This window comes from Chlorocebus sabaeus, unplaced genomic scaffold (assembly GCF_047675955.1).
Source record: "Chlorocebus sabaeus isolate Y175 unplaced genomic scaffold, mChlSab1.0.hap1 unalloc_scaffold_251, whole genome shotgun sequence".
NCBI lineage: Eukaryota > Metazoa > Chordata > Mammalia > Primates > Cercopithecidae > Chlorocebus > Chlorocebus sabaeus.
The window spans coordinates 297,721-309,781 of NW_027327539.1; the positions used below are offsets into that span (position 1 = coordinate 297,721).

Below are 12,061 nucleotides of genomic sequence, written 5' to 3' on the forward strand. Positions count from 1 at the left end.
GCAGCGAGCTAACGCCACTGCACTCCAGCCTGGTTGACACAGCGAGAATCCATCTCAAAAAATAAGTAAATACATAAAATAAATTTAAAAAGTAAAGGATGAGATAAAAACGTATACACTAATACAGTTAAGTTATTGACGACAGAAATTGAAGTAGGTACAAATAAATGAAATGAAAATATATTCCATTAGGATAACTAATATTGTCAAGGAAGTGACCTGTAGATTCAATGTGATCCCTGTCAAAATTTTAGTGGCATTTTTCACAGTAATATAAAACACAATTGTAAAATGTAAGTGTAATCTTAAATAACTTAAAATACCCTGAGCAATCTTGAGAAAGAACAAAGCTGGGGGCATGATACTTTCTAATTTCAAACTTTACTTAAAGGTCACAGTAATCAAAAGAGTATGGTATGTGCATAAAAACAGATACAAACACCAATGCAACACAACAGGGAGCCCAGAAACACATCCATGCATACAAGGTCAACTAACCTTTGACAAGGCCACCAAAAATATACAATGCAGAAAGTATAGTCTTGTCAATACATGGTACCAAAAAAATTGGATATCCACAAGCAAAAGAATAAAATTAGATTATACCATAAATAAAATTTTCTTATACCACACCCCAAAATTAACTCAAAATAAAAGACTTAAATGCAAGACATGAAAGCGTAAAACTGGCCGGGCGCAGTGGCTCACGCCTGTAATCCCAGCACTTTGGGAAGCCGAGGCGGGCGGATCATGAGGTCAGGAGATCGAGACCATCCTGGCTAACATGGTGAAACCCCCGTCTCTACTAAAAATACAAAAAAAATTAGCCGGGCATGATGGCGGGCGCCTGTAGTGCCAGCTACTCGGGAGGCTGAGGCAGGAGAATGGCGTGAACCCAGGGAGGCGGAGCTTGCAGTGAGCCGAGATCGCGCCACTGCACTCCAGCCTGGGCGACAGAGCGAGATTCTGCCTCATTAAAAAAAAACCAAAAAACAAAAAAACGTAAAACTCCTGAATAAAACATATGGAAAAACCTTGTTGATACTGGTCTTGGCAATTTGGTATGTCATCAAAAGCACAGCAACAGAAGAAAATACAAAAGAGTGGGACTGCATCAAAGTGAACAGCTTCTGTACAGTAAAGGAAAAAAATGACTTTTAAAAAAATCCTACAAAATAGAAAAACATTTGCAAGCCATATATCTGATAGTTAATACCCAAAATGTGTAAGAAATTTCTGCAATTCAAAGCAAAACAAAAATGATGATAACCTATTCAAAAATAGGCAAAAGGTTAGTTGTTTTGTTTTTCCCACAAAGAAGACATACATACAAGGGAAATCCTGTATGCCATTAGTGAGATATAAATTGATAAAGTCATCATAAATATCAGTAAAAAATAAAAATGGAAGTATGAATACCACCTCTGGGTATACTACCAAATGAAATAAAATTGGTACCTCAAAGAAGTATCTTCAGCCCCATGTTCATTTTAGTTTTGTTTAAAATAGTCAAAAACATTTATATATACACACACAGTAGAACACTATTCAGCCATAAAAGAGAACGAAATCTAGCCATTTACAACATTGATAGACCTTGAAGACATTACGCTAAGTGAAATAAGCCAAACACAAAGAAACTGCATGTTCTCAGTTAGATGGGGGGGAATCTAAACATGTGAACTCATAGGAACAGAGAATAGAATGGTGGTTGTTAGTGCCTGAGGGTGGGAATATGAGGAGATGCTGTTTAAAGAGTACAAATTTTTGCCGGGCACGGTGGCTCAAGCCTGTAATCCCAGCACTTTGGGAGGCCGAGACGGGCGGATCACGAGGTCAGGAGATCGAGACCATCCTGGCTAACACAGTGAAACCCCGTCTCTACTAAAAAATACAAAAAACTAGCCGGGCGAGGTGGCGGGCGCCTGTAGTCCCAGCTACTCCGGAGGCTGAGGCAGGGGAATGGTGTGAACCCGGGAGGCAGAGCTTGCAGTGAGCTGAGATCCGGCCACTGCACTCCCTCTGTCTCAAAAAAAAAAAAAAAAAAAAAAGAGTACAAATTTTTAGTTATAAGTTGAGTAAGTCTGAGAAAGCTAATGCACATTAGCATTAGATTAGCAAAACACCATTGTCTTTATAGTAATACTGTAATGTATGCTTATAATTTGCTACAACAGTAGACCTTAAGTATTCTTATGACCAAAAAAATGGTTATCTATGTGAGGTAACAGATGTGTTCATCAACTTGACAATATTTTGTTTCAAAATGTATATGCATATCAAATCATTACATTGTACAAATTAAATATATAGTTATACAATTTTACCAGAAAAATCCAAATCACACAAACCCAGATATATCTAAGTCCTCATTTAGTGTTCAAAATAGGTTCTTGAAAACTGCATCTTTAAATGAAACAATGTTGCTATATGCCATTTAAACATAACTTGTTTTTATCAATTAAACTCTGGTAAAATTAGTTTTCTTAAACAATATGTTGCTTTACTTAGCTTCCAAGAACCTATCAACAATGTTAAGTGAGAATTTCCTATACACATATATGACTTATATAGGTATGTGTATGTGTGTGACACATAGTTCTATACATAGATGGATTATAGTTCAATGACAGAATCCCAGTAGGCTTCCTACTAAATAACACAAAATTATAAGATAATAGTTTATTAAGAAATAAGGTAACAAATGAGAGCTTAACATACACTTAGGAATGTTCTAAGCTGGTTAATGACATAGTACATTTAAGAAATCTAGAAGTTGGGCTGGGCTCACGCCTGTAATTCTAGCACTTTGGAAGGCGGAGGTGGGCGGATCACTTGAGGTCAGGAGTTCAAAACCAGCCTGGCCAACATGGTGAAACCCCGTGGCAGGCACCCGTAATCCCAGTTACTCGGGAGACTGAAGCAGAAGAATCGTTTGAACCCAGGAGGTGGAGGTTGCAGGGTGGCGGAGGTTGCACTGAGCCGAGGTCATGTCACTGCACTCCAGCCTTGGTGACAGAGCAAGACTCCATCTCAAAAAAAAAAAAAAAAAAAGAAAAATCTAGAAGGTGAGTAGATACTTTAAACCAATGGTATCCAATCCTTTGAGTGTGAGGACTTTTTGCGGTATCACAAAAATTATTCACAAACCTATTTCTTGTTTCTTAGCTCATCAGCTATCATTATTGTTTGTGTATTTTATAATTTTAAGTGTGGCCCAAGACAAATCTTCTTCCAAAGTGGCCCAGGGAAGCCAAGAGTTTGAAAACCTGTGCTTTAAACTATATTATAATTTGAAAATTTGAATATATAGAGTTTAAATCACAAATTTCAGTTTATACTAAATAACATTTTGAAGTAAAATAACATTTTTTTCATGTTTGAAAAAATGCTTATTGTTCTGATAAACTTTTGAGTAAGAGTTTTTGTAGAATTACATTTGCAACTTCTACAGGATTAAAAATCACTAAGTGGAAAAGATGCAACATCTGTCCTTCGTGTTCCTGGGATTTCTAAACCAAATCCCATTATGTCCACTACTCACCTTACATATTTTAGGCCTGATGCAAAAATAATATTTGAAAAAATACTTTAACATAGAGGTCCTCAATAATACAAATACTCCTATGTCTCTAAAAGCAATGGAACAGCAGTCAGATCATGCAGCCCCTTACAAGCGATAAAGTGGACACTGGCTCTCCCTGTAAACTTGAATGGAGATCACTGAAGAAAAAAAGGAAATTCTTAGAAGATTTAAGAGCATGGGACAGAAGATGACTCTATTTGTGAATAAGAGAAAAAATGCAGCCTTCTCAGAAATTATTTTCATTGGCACAGTTTCCCAAACTACATTTGAAGGCCTGGCTTCCTTCCTGACCTTTTGCCTCCTTGCCTGTGTCCTCTCCTTCATTCACTCTCACCTACCTGGGGGTTTGGCTGCTGTCTCATGTATCTTCAAGTTGTAGGGCTCTTTTATTTGCTCCAGACAGGTGACCAGGTCTGGGTTGGAGATCATAAAACCTGTTTTATTAAAAAAAAAAAATTAACATGACTATTGCTGGGGATACTCCAATGACCAATCTATTACTATGCTAAGTAGAATAAAGAAATTTAACCCAAAAATTGTTTCCTGACAGAATCTTTAGAATACTTAAATATTTTAAATCTGCGGGTTCTAAGTTCCACTACCCAGTACTACTGAATCAAAAATAAGTGGTGCAAATTGGATTTTAAGATGTGGAAAACAGTATTTTACATCACTGAATTTCTAGAATTACTACTATCCTAGAGTGAAGAACACAAATTAGTTCAAGAAAAGAGAAGGTTTATGCAATGATGAAACATCCTAAAGATTTTTTTTTACACCAGCAAATTCCCAATTTTTTTCTTGTAGAAAGGAACTGAAAATTAATTAATGCAAAGCAGAAGCTCCCAAGAGACATTCTACAAAGAAAGAAAATGAAACTCTGAGAAAGTACTAGGAATTACGTATTAAAAGTTATCCATACCCAGGGAGACCAGGTTTCTATAGTTCTCCAACATCACGTCTCTATATAAATTCTGCTGGGCAGGATCCAGGCATTTCCACTCTTCAGGGGAGAATTCTATGGCCACATCCCTGAATGTTAAGAGTTCCTGAAAACACATATTTATCATGTGACAGTTCTTAATTTGACCATAAGTGAAATAAGAGAACTAGTTGTGACTTATGGGACTGACTGGAATTATCTGATAAAATGACTTTTAACACAGTAATGTTATCTAAAGTATTCTATAACTCTGAGGAAAAAGGAGGGCATGCCAGCAATTTTTGTTGCTGCAGTAGAAATATAGGCTACACTCACCTGTCCCTACAAAAACCAAGCAAAGCAGGTCCTATGACCTCCTGGAACAAAAGGTGAACTCATGTCTCGTTAAAGTATCTGGAAGCCCTCATGCTTGACCCTGGCCTCGCTGTTAATGTCACACAAGAAACTTAACAGGATCTGTAGGGAGGGAACAGGTGACTGTTTCTCTTCAAACTGCCATGTGATTCTACTGGAAGACTGGGCTGAGGGTCACTTAGTTAAACATTGCCTCTCAAGCTTCAATGTGCATATAAATTTGGTATTCTAGGCCTTACTGTAAGTAACACAATTCTGCAGGTTTGAAAAGGGTCCACAAATTAGCTTTTTACAGCAAGTCTCCCGTTAATGCTGATGCTCCTCCCCCTAGATCCATTACAGTACCACTCAGCTAGAGAAAGCAGACACAGCAGAGTCCCTTACCCCAACACCCTTATCACAATACAAATACTTTTCATCTGAAGACAAGACCAGCAATCATCATCCTGAAAGATGGCATTCTCTGCAAGCCCTTTAAAGGTTACAGAGGCTGGAGATGGTTGCAATGTCTGAGTAAGTCTGCATTTGAAAAACAGCACATCCACATGCATTAATGTGATATTTATGGAGCACGTACTATGTGCTCAGGAGTATGTAACAGAGCACTGTGCTGGGAAGCTCATATTATGTGTGCTAATTCTCATAGCATCCTGGGAGGTGGGTACAAAGTGTGTAATACTTCCCAGGATTTAAATGCAGGGTCCCAGCATTTTCTGTTTTTTCTTGTTTTCCTATCAGTGATTTTTTAAAAATGCATAGAATAATAGCTCAATGTAGATAAAGGGGACAGACATAGAAGAAAGTTTTAAGTACAATTCAGGAATTTTTTATTTTTGTGTTTGTAGTTACTATGAGACTTGTGAAAAATCCACTGAAACTGCAAAGATGGAGAACAGGTTGCTGGATGGGATGTCTCTAGAAATACTGGTTTTAATTTTTTGTAAAATAATTTAAGGCCCCAAAGTACATTGCTTTTCCCCACTTATCTGCTTTTGGGTTTCAGGAAATTGGGAGCACCAGCTCTGGAGAGAGTATGAATAGCTACCCCAAACTCTCATCTTCTCTAAGCAGTTCTGTGAGGCATTGCAGTGTGGGGTCAGACCTGGACAAGGTTCAGTAGATGGTGGATCTGGGCAGAGTTGGGACAGAAAATAGGTCCTAGGCTTCTGCTTTCTAGGCCACTAAGTAGTTTCAGTTTTGTCTTTTCTAAGCCCATCCAAGAGAAATTTGATTCCCAGAGTTTGTGTAATTTTTATCTATTTTGCCACTTCCCCATCTGTAACATACAATAAAAAGGAATTTAACCAAAACCCTTTTGTTTTTCCTGACCAATTATATTTGAAGCTAAATATTTATTCTTAGCAAGGCAAACACAATACAAATAATGACTTCTCTTTTGTCCATAAACAGCCCTGCAGGTGGTGGCATCAAAACTCACCAAACAATAAAAGGGAAGTAACCCAAATAAAGCTTAAGTCTCCTGTACAGTTTTCATCTTTGTACTGAATACATGACACTGAATTTAATCATTTATTCATGTGCTCTAGAATGCAAGTTCCTTGATGGTAGGGACCATGACTATTTCATCTCTTTTCCTAATGACCATATGAAACACTGACCCCAGTCTGCACAGGACATCCTCAAATGTCTCAAATACTCACTGACGCTGCTGAGAGTGTCCCCAGTGACCCTAGGCTGATGCCCCCATAGTGATCCAGGCAGGAGAGACTCAGGCTGACTTTGCGGGGTGCAAACAGAAAATGGAACTGCCCTGATGGAGCTGCAGATCCTGGATCCGGATGTGATATCCCCTGTCCCTGATCAGCTAACTCAGGCAGGGGAAGGACAAAAGTACTCTAGTAACACAGGGAGGCACAGTTGGGATTATGGCTCTGGATATTTAGTGGCCTTGACTTCCCACTGCTAAGGTGCTTGTTTACATTTATAGATTCTGTCACAGCATTGTGTTCACACCAGAAGCCTCTTACACAGCTGTAGCAGGTCACTGGACAAGATCCAGAAAACTCAAAGGGCTCCACTCTGAAAGTGGGGCTTAAGATGTCTATGTTGACCTCTCATGATGCAGAAAACACCTTCTATGACTTTCCTGTATCTCTTCAACCCACAGTCTGGCCCTGTCTTGTGACTCTTAGGCAGAGGCCAGCTTTTGCGTGCAGATTCTAGGTGAGATCAATGTGTGCTGCATTCTTGAGTTACAGGAAGCAGAGTAAAATCAGAGGAAAGACCTTCTCATGAAGCCTCCTTCAACACATTCTAAAGAATATTTTGAGCTAAAAGGAAAAAATTGGGGTAACATAAGTACAGAGTTTGAGCCAAAGCTTGAAGACTGCAATCCTGGAGTATAAAGTTGCCCTGAATATACACTCCAATTAGAAGCAGTTACAAGCATATTTTTAAAGGCAAAAAGGAAGCCAGAGCAGACTGATAGAAAGGTGTCAGATATTCTTATTGGTTTATAGAAGTAACATTGGTTAGTGATTGGTCATATACATAGTTAAGCTATAGGATATAGGTTATAGTGTCCAGCGTGGCATTATTAGGTTAATTTACAGACACTTGTGGCAATAGCAAGCAATTTCAAAAGACAAATAGTTCAAGGAGGGGAACGGTATGTGACTGTGGTCTCTTTTTAACACATCTCTGGGTCTGATACATTTAAAAACTTATATTTCTCAGATAAAAGTTCTTTTATCAAATTCCAGGACATAAATTCAGAATCTAGAACTGCACATTTAGGTCTTGGAGGGCTGGTGAGCCATGCACATTTGTGGGCATTTGGGGAAGGGGAGGTGGGAGGGAGAATTTCTCAGGTTTAATCGATGCGTATGTGTGATTCTGGTTAGGTTTATGGGCCCCAAATCTCTGAAATCAGTGTCAGAATGGAAGATGCCAGGAGCACTGAAGGAGGTGAAATAACTGATTACTGTCCTGAAAAGTTATTTTTGTAGAAATTTAGCCTAACTGCTCTAGAAAGGACTGTAGATCCCAAGAGAGAGACCATTCTGTTTGCAGATTTGGGAAACACTTTGCCGCACAATTTTAGGTTGTGACTGGAATCTTAAGAAAGAATGTTTTCTGAAGTGAAGACTGCTGGACATTTTGTGTACAACATCTGGTAATTCTGGACAGTGTGTGGAAAACATAACTAAAAGCTAAAACATCTGCAATCCTAAAAAAGTCTCCACAATAACAGAACCGCAAGAAAAAGTTTTGTTGTATAATTAAATCAAAATGTGATGTGCATCACAATCTAAGAGAATGCAAACACAGAAAGTCACTATAATTAAATCTCAAGTAGAAGCCTTGAAAGCACCATTTGTTATACACAATTTATTATAATTTCACCTTGTAATCTGAGAGGTCATCTGGGTTTTCTAATTTTTTCTAATAATTAAAGAAAAAAACATCCACATCTTCATGACAGGATGTAGATTTGCAATGTGGCTAGGTACCTGCTGAAGGCAGCCTCCTAGTCTCCTACAGAAACTGTGAAATAGGGTGTATGTTCTTGCTATTTACATTTCAAAGCAATAGTTCCCAGGTCCCAGATGAAGGCAATTTGGAGCCAAAAAAGACAAATGACCTATTTAACTGATAAAAAATGACTTACACATATTTCAAAGAAGAAGAGAAAATATTTAAATATAAAAGTTCTCAAACTAAATGCTTTAAGAAAAGGGAGAAGAGCAAAAATTCTTCCCTCATTCTAAAGAGAAAGCATTAAGCCTTTTCTAATTTGTGTTTGCTCCTACAACATCCAGGCCTAAAGACCTTGTCTTGAACTCACTAACGTCTGAATTCTCATAGGCACCTGAGGGATGGACACCGTAGAGAATTTGTGGGGAAGGAAAAAGCAGAAGAGAGAAAGCAGCTATCAAGAGCCATGGGTGGCAGCAGGGCAGGACTGACTAAAGCACTGGTTTGTACTACAGGTACAGGCTGAGGCAGGGCTATGCTCTGATTCCTGTATCTATAAAGACAGAAGACATTAGGATCAGGCGGTCCAGAAGGCTGGGTGGGTGAAGGAAGCAAGTTCCTGCTACAGATTCAGTATCTGCGGTTGAGATGAGCCAGGAGACTTCTGGGCACTGCGTGTGTTTTTGGCAGAAAACGCTAGGAGCAAAGCAGCCATGGGCACAACTCCTGAGGGTGGAACCCTGTACTGGAAGGAGTGTGGCAATGCGAATACCGGTGGGCGCGCTCAGGAGTGGGTTAGCATTGGGTGGGGGCTGGCAGCAGGGTGAAGGGAAGGGATGTTTCTCAAAACTCCTTTCCTCTGAGTTCTCAGTCCCCTCTCCCCAGGAGGAGACCAGCAGGACCACGCAAGTGCAAAATCCAGTCGCGCCTCCCGCAGACACTAGGCATCTTCCTCCAGCCCAGGCTCAGCCATGTCTTTCTTCTGACAGAAAACTTGCGGAGTTTCCTCAACACCAGCCAATGCTTCAACCCCAACGGGGTGTCCAGCAACTCACTAACGACCCCACCCAGAGTCAGCGCAGACCCACAAGCTCAGCGCTCTTCCCGCAGCTGCCCCCCTGCAGACGCCAGTCCCTGCCTCTGGACACCTGTCTTCATTTCTGAACGTCTGCAACAAACCAGGGGTGCCCACAACCTCCTCAAGTTCCATAATGTGGCAGAACCACTCACAGAACTCAGCGAAGCGCTGTGCACACGCCACCAGCCTATTCTAAAAGATGCCACTCAGGAACAGCCACGCGGAGGAGGCGCTCAGGGCAAGGGGACCGGTGGGAAAGTTGGGGCGGGCGGGTGAATGGCTTCCCTTCCTCACACACCTCACAAAGGCCTTTCCTTCAAGACCCGCTGGCCCAAACCGCGAGCCACGGGGTCGCTGTCCCGTTAATGAGTCCTGCTTGCTCACATGAACTCTGTTTTGACGGGGCCTCGATCTCATTCGGAACCGGGTAAAGAAGGGACAGGACCCCGGACCACAGCTCCTCCCACGCGGTGCCCGCGCAGGCCGCGCCGGCGTCTTCCCGGAGAGCTCCTCACCCCACAGCCCGGGGAAGGTGCGGGGCTGCCGGCGCAGAGCTGAACGAGGAGGGCTGCAGGCTGGGCAGAGCCGCCGTGCGGGGACAGACAGGAGCCCGGGACCCTCACCGGAGGGGACTGAGGACCGAGGGCTGAGCGGCGGCAGCGGGGACTCTGTTCACAGACTCGGTCCCGCAGCCGCCATTTCCCGCCGCTGCCGATGAGGCCCCCCCAGCCTCGGGACGCCCTGCCCCGCACACTCACCATTTCCCCACTTCAGGGGATCCGGGAGTCTTAGCTACAAATCATCCAATACCCGCTGGTGACAGAGCGACGGGAGGCTGGGGCTGCTGCTGAATCCCCGAGGCCTCCCGGAGCCGAGGACGCAGACAGCTGAAGCCCTAACCCAAGCCCTGGCAGGAACCAGAGGAAAAGGCCGCGCCACATCCCGGAAGCCACCGCCTCCTCTCTGGCTGCGCGCCTGATTGGGCAGTTCTCACTCCGACACTCTGATTGGATAATACTCCAATCCCCGCCCTCGGGCCATGAGTAACAGAATTCGCGACCACACACTCCACTGATGAGGCAAGAGTGACAACCTGGGGCCTCCAGGCCCTTTCAGGCAGGGCTTTCTCTCCGGGCTTGACCTGAAGCAGCCCAGGGGTCTCTTTTTAACCTTGTGTGTAAGGTTATGTCCACTTATAAAATACACGCACGCACGGACACACAGACGTACACACACGCGCGCACACGTAGATACGGACGCGCACACATGCATGCACAGGCACACACTTTTTCACAAGTGGAAGCAATATAATGACAATTATTTTAATATTTTTAGATTTCATAACCCTTCTGGCCGCTAGTCTTTTGAGTAGGACACCTGATTTAAGAGGGAAGCAATCCTCTAAAATATAAAATGTTAGCTATTTGTGAATTTTCTGTTTTTTATTAGCCACGTCAAAAATAATGTTTAGAGTGAAATTGTTGGTAATAATTTTTAATCCATTGTATCCAAAATATTGTATTAATATGTGATCAATATACGATTAGAAATAAAGTATATTTCTGATCTAATTCTTCTAAACTCACGGTGTATTTTATGTTTGCAGCACATTTTACTTCAAACCAGTCACATTCCAGGTGCCCAGTAGCTACATATGGCAGGTGGCTGCCACATTGAGCGCAGCTATGAGGGCCTCTCTTTCCTCAGGGAAGTGAGGGCCTGAACACTTCTTTTCTGCTGGAAGTAACGCACCAGCCTCTCTACCAACTTTTCTCAGGCTCAAGGGTGGGTGGGACAGTGCCCCCAGAGAGATCTGGTGCTGCAAGCTGAGAGCATCCACGTGAAGACCACGGTTTCCCAGTTACCGTTTGGTGGAGATGTGATGGTCTCCTCGATTGAGCCAGGTCGGGACTCTTGTGCCACGACCGAAAAGAATGAAGCACACGGGTGCCAGAGAGTGAGTAAGGCAAAGTAGGATTTATTAAGCAAAAGCAAAGTTCTCAGAAGCAAGAGGGGACCTGAAAGCAGGTTGCCAGAAATGAGGCTGAGGTCTAGGTCTTTTATGTGGCAAGAACAAGTATGTCTTCTGTGGGTTCTGCCCAAATGGGATGGGTAAAGTTCCCCACTAAGGGTGTTGCATCTGCGGATGCTTGGGATTGGCCACAGTGACTCCATTTTGGTTGTTACCCATGAGTGCCTAAGTGAAACTTACAGGGGGGGAGCTAAAACCACAATGCTAATGTCATGTTAATGACCTTATAATGAGCTGGGTCAAGTTAAAGACACTTAGGTTGGTTTATTGCACCTGTTCCTAAGTTGGGACAGTCCCTTTGGAGCAACATCCTGGCCTTAGAGGAAGTTCTTAACCACATTTCTTCCCGCTAACTACAGGGGTGGTGCAGGTGCGGTCCTACAGGTGTTTTCCTTCTCCCCAGACCCTCTGTCTCTACCTGCCTAACCAGCCTCCGACCACCTCCTCTATCAAAGGTTCCTCTTCCTTTCAAATACCAGACAGTAAACAAAGAATGTTGGGGCCACAGGAGGAGAGAGCACCATGTCTTCAGATCTCTTCACAGCCTTGTCCTCCAGAGTTTAGAAGTGGAGGGAAAAGATTAAAGGCAATCTTCTTGTTTTGCTATTTGTTTTTGGACCTAATCTGGAC

The 12,061-nt window shown here is 42.4% G+C and overlaps 2 protein-coding genes across 14 annotated transcripts in view; one reads left to right on the plus strand and one right to left on the minus strand.

Moving 5' to 3' along the window:
* Positions 1-10,447, minus strand: part of LOC119622946 (uncharacterized) — a 48,717-nt gene extending 38,270 nt beyond the window's left edge. The window contains exons 1-3 of one of the 2 annotated variants that reach the window (XM_073014071.1): positions 10,158-10,447; positions 4,509-4,635; positions 3,925-4,020 (exon numbers count right to left, since the gene is read on the minus strand). In XM_073014071.1, the coding sequence (XP_072870172.1) occupies positions 3,925-4,020; positions 4,509-4,635; positions 10,158-10,160 (226 nt within the window). In that variant the 5' untranslated portion in view covers positions 10,161-10,447. The remainder of the gene's footprint in view (positions 1-3,924; positions 4,021-4,508; positions 4,636-10,157) is intronic. The other variant, XM_073014070.1, reaches the window with a different exon arrangement.
* The window catches only part of LOC140711172 (tubulin beta-8 chain-like), a 79,278-nt gene that overhangs the window by 53,065 nt on the left and 14,152 nt on the right, over positions 1-12,061 (plus strand). The gene's annotated exons all lie outside the window — the stretch shown is intronic.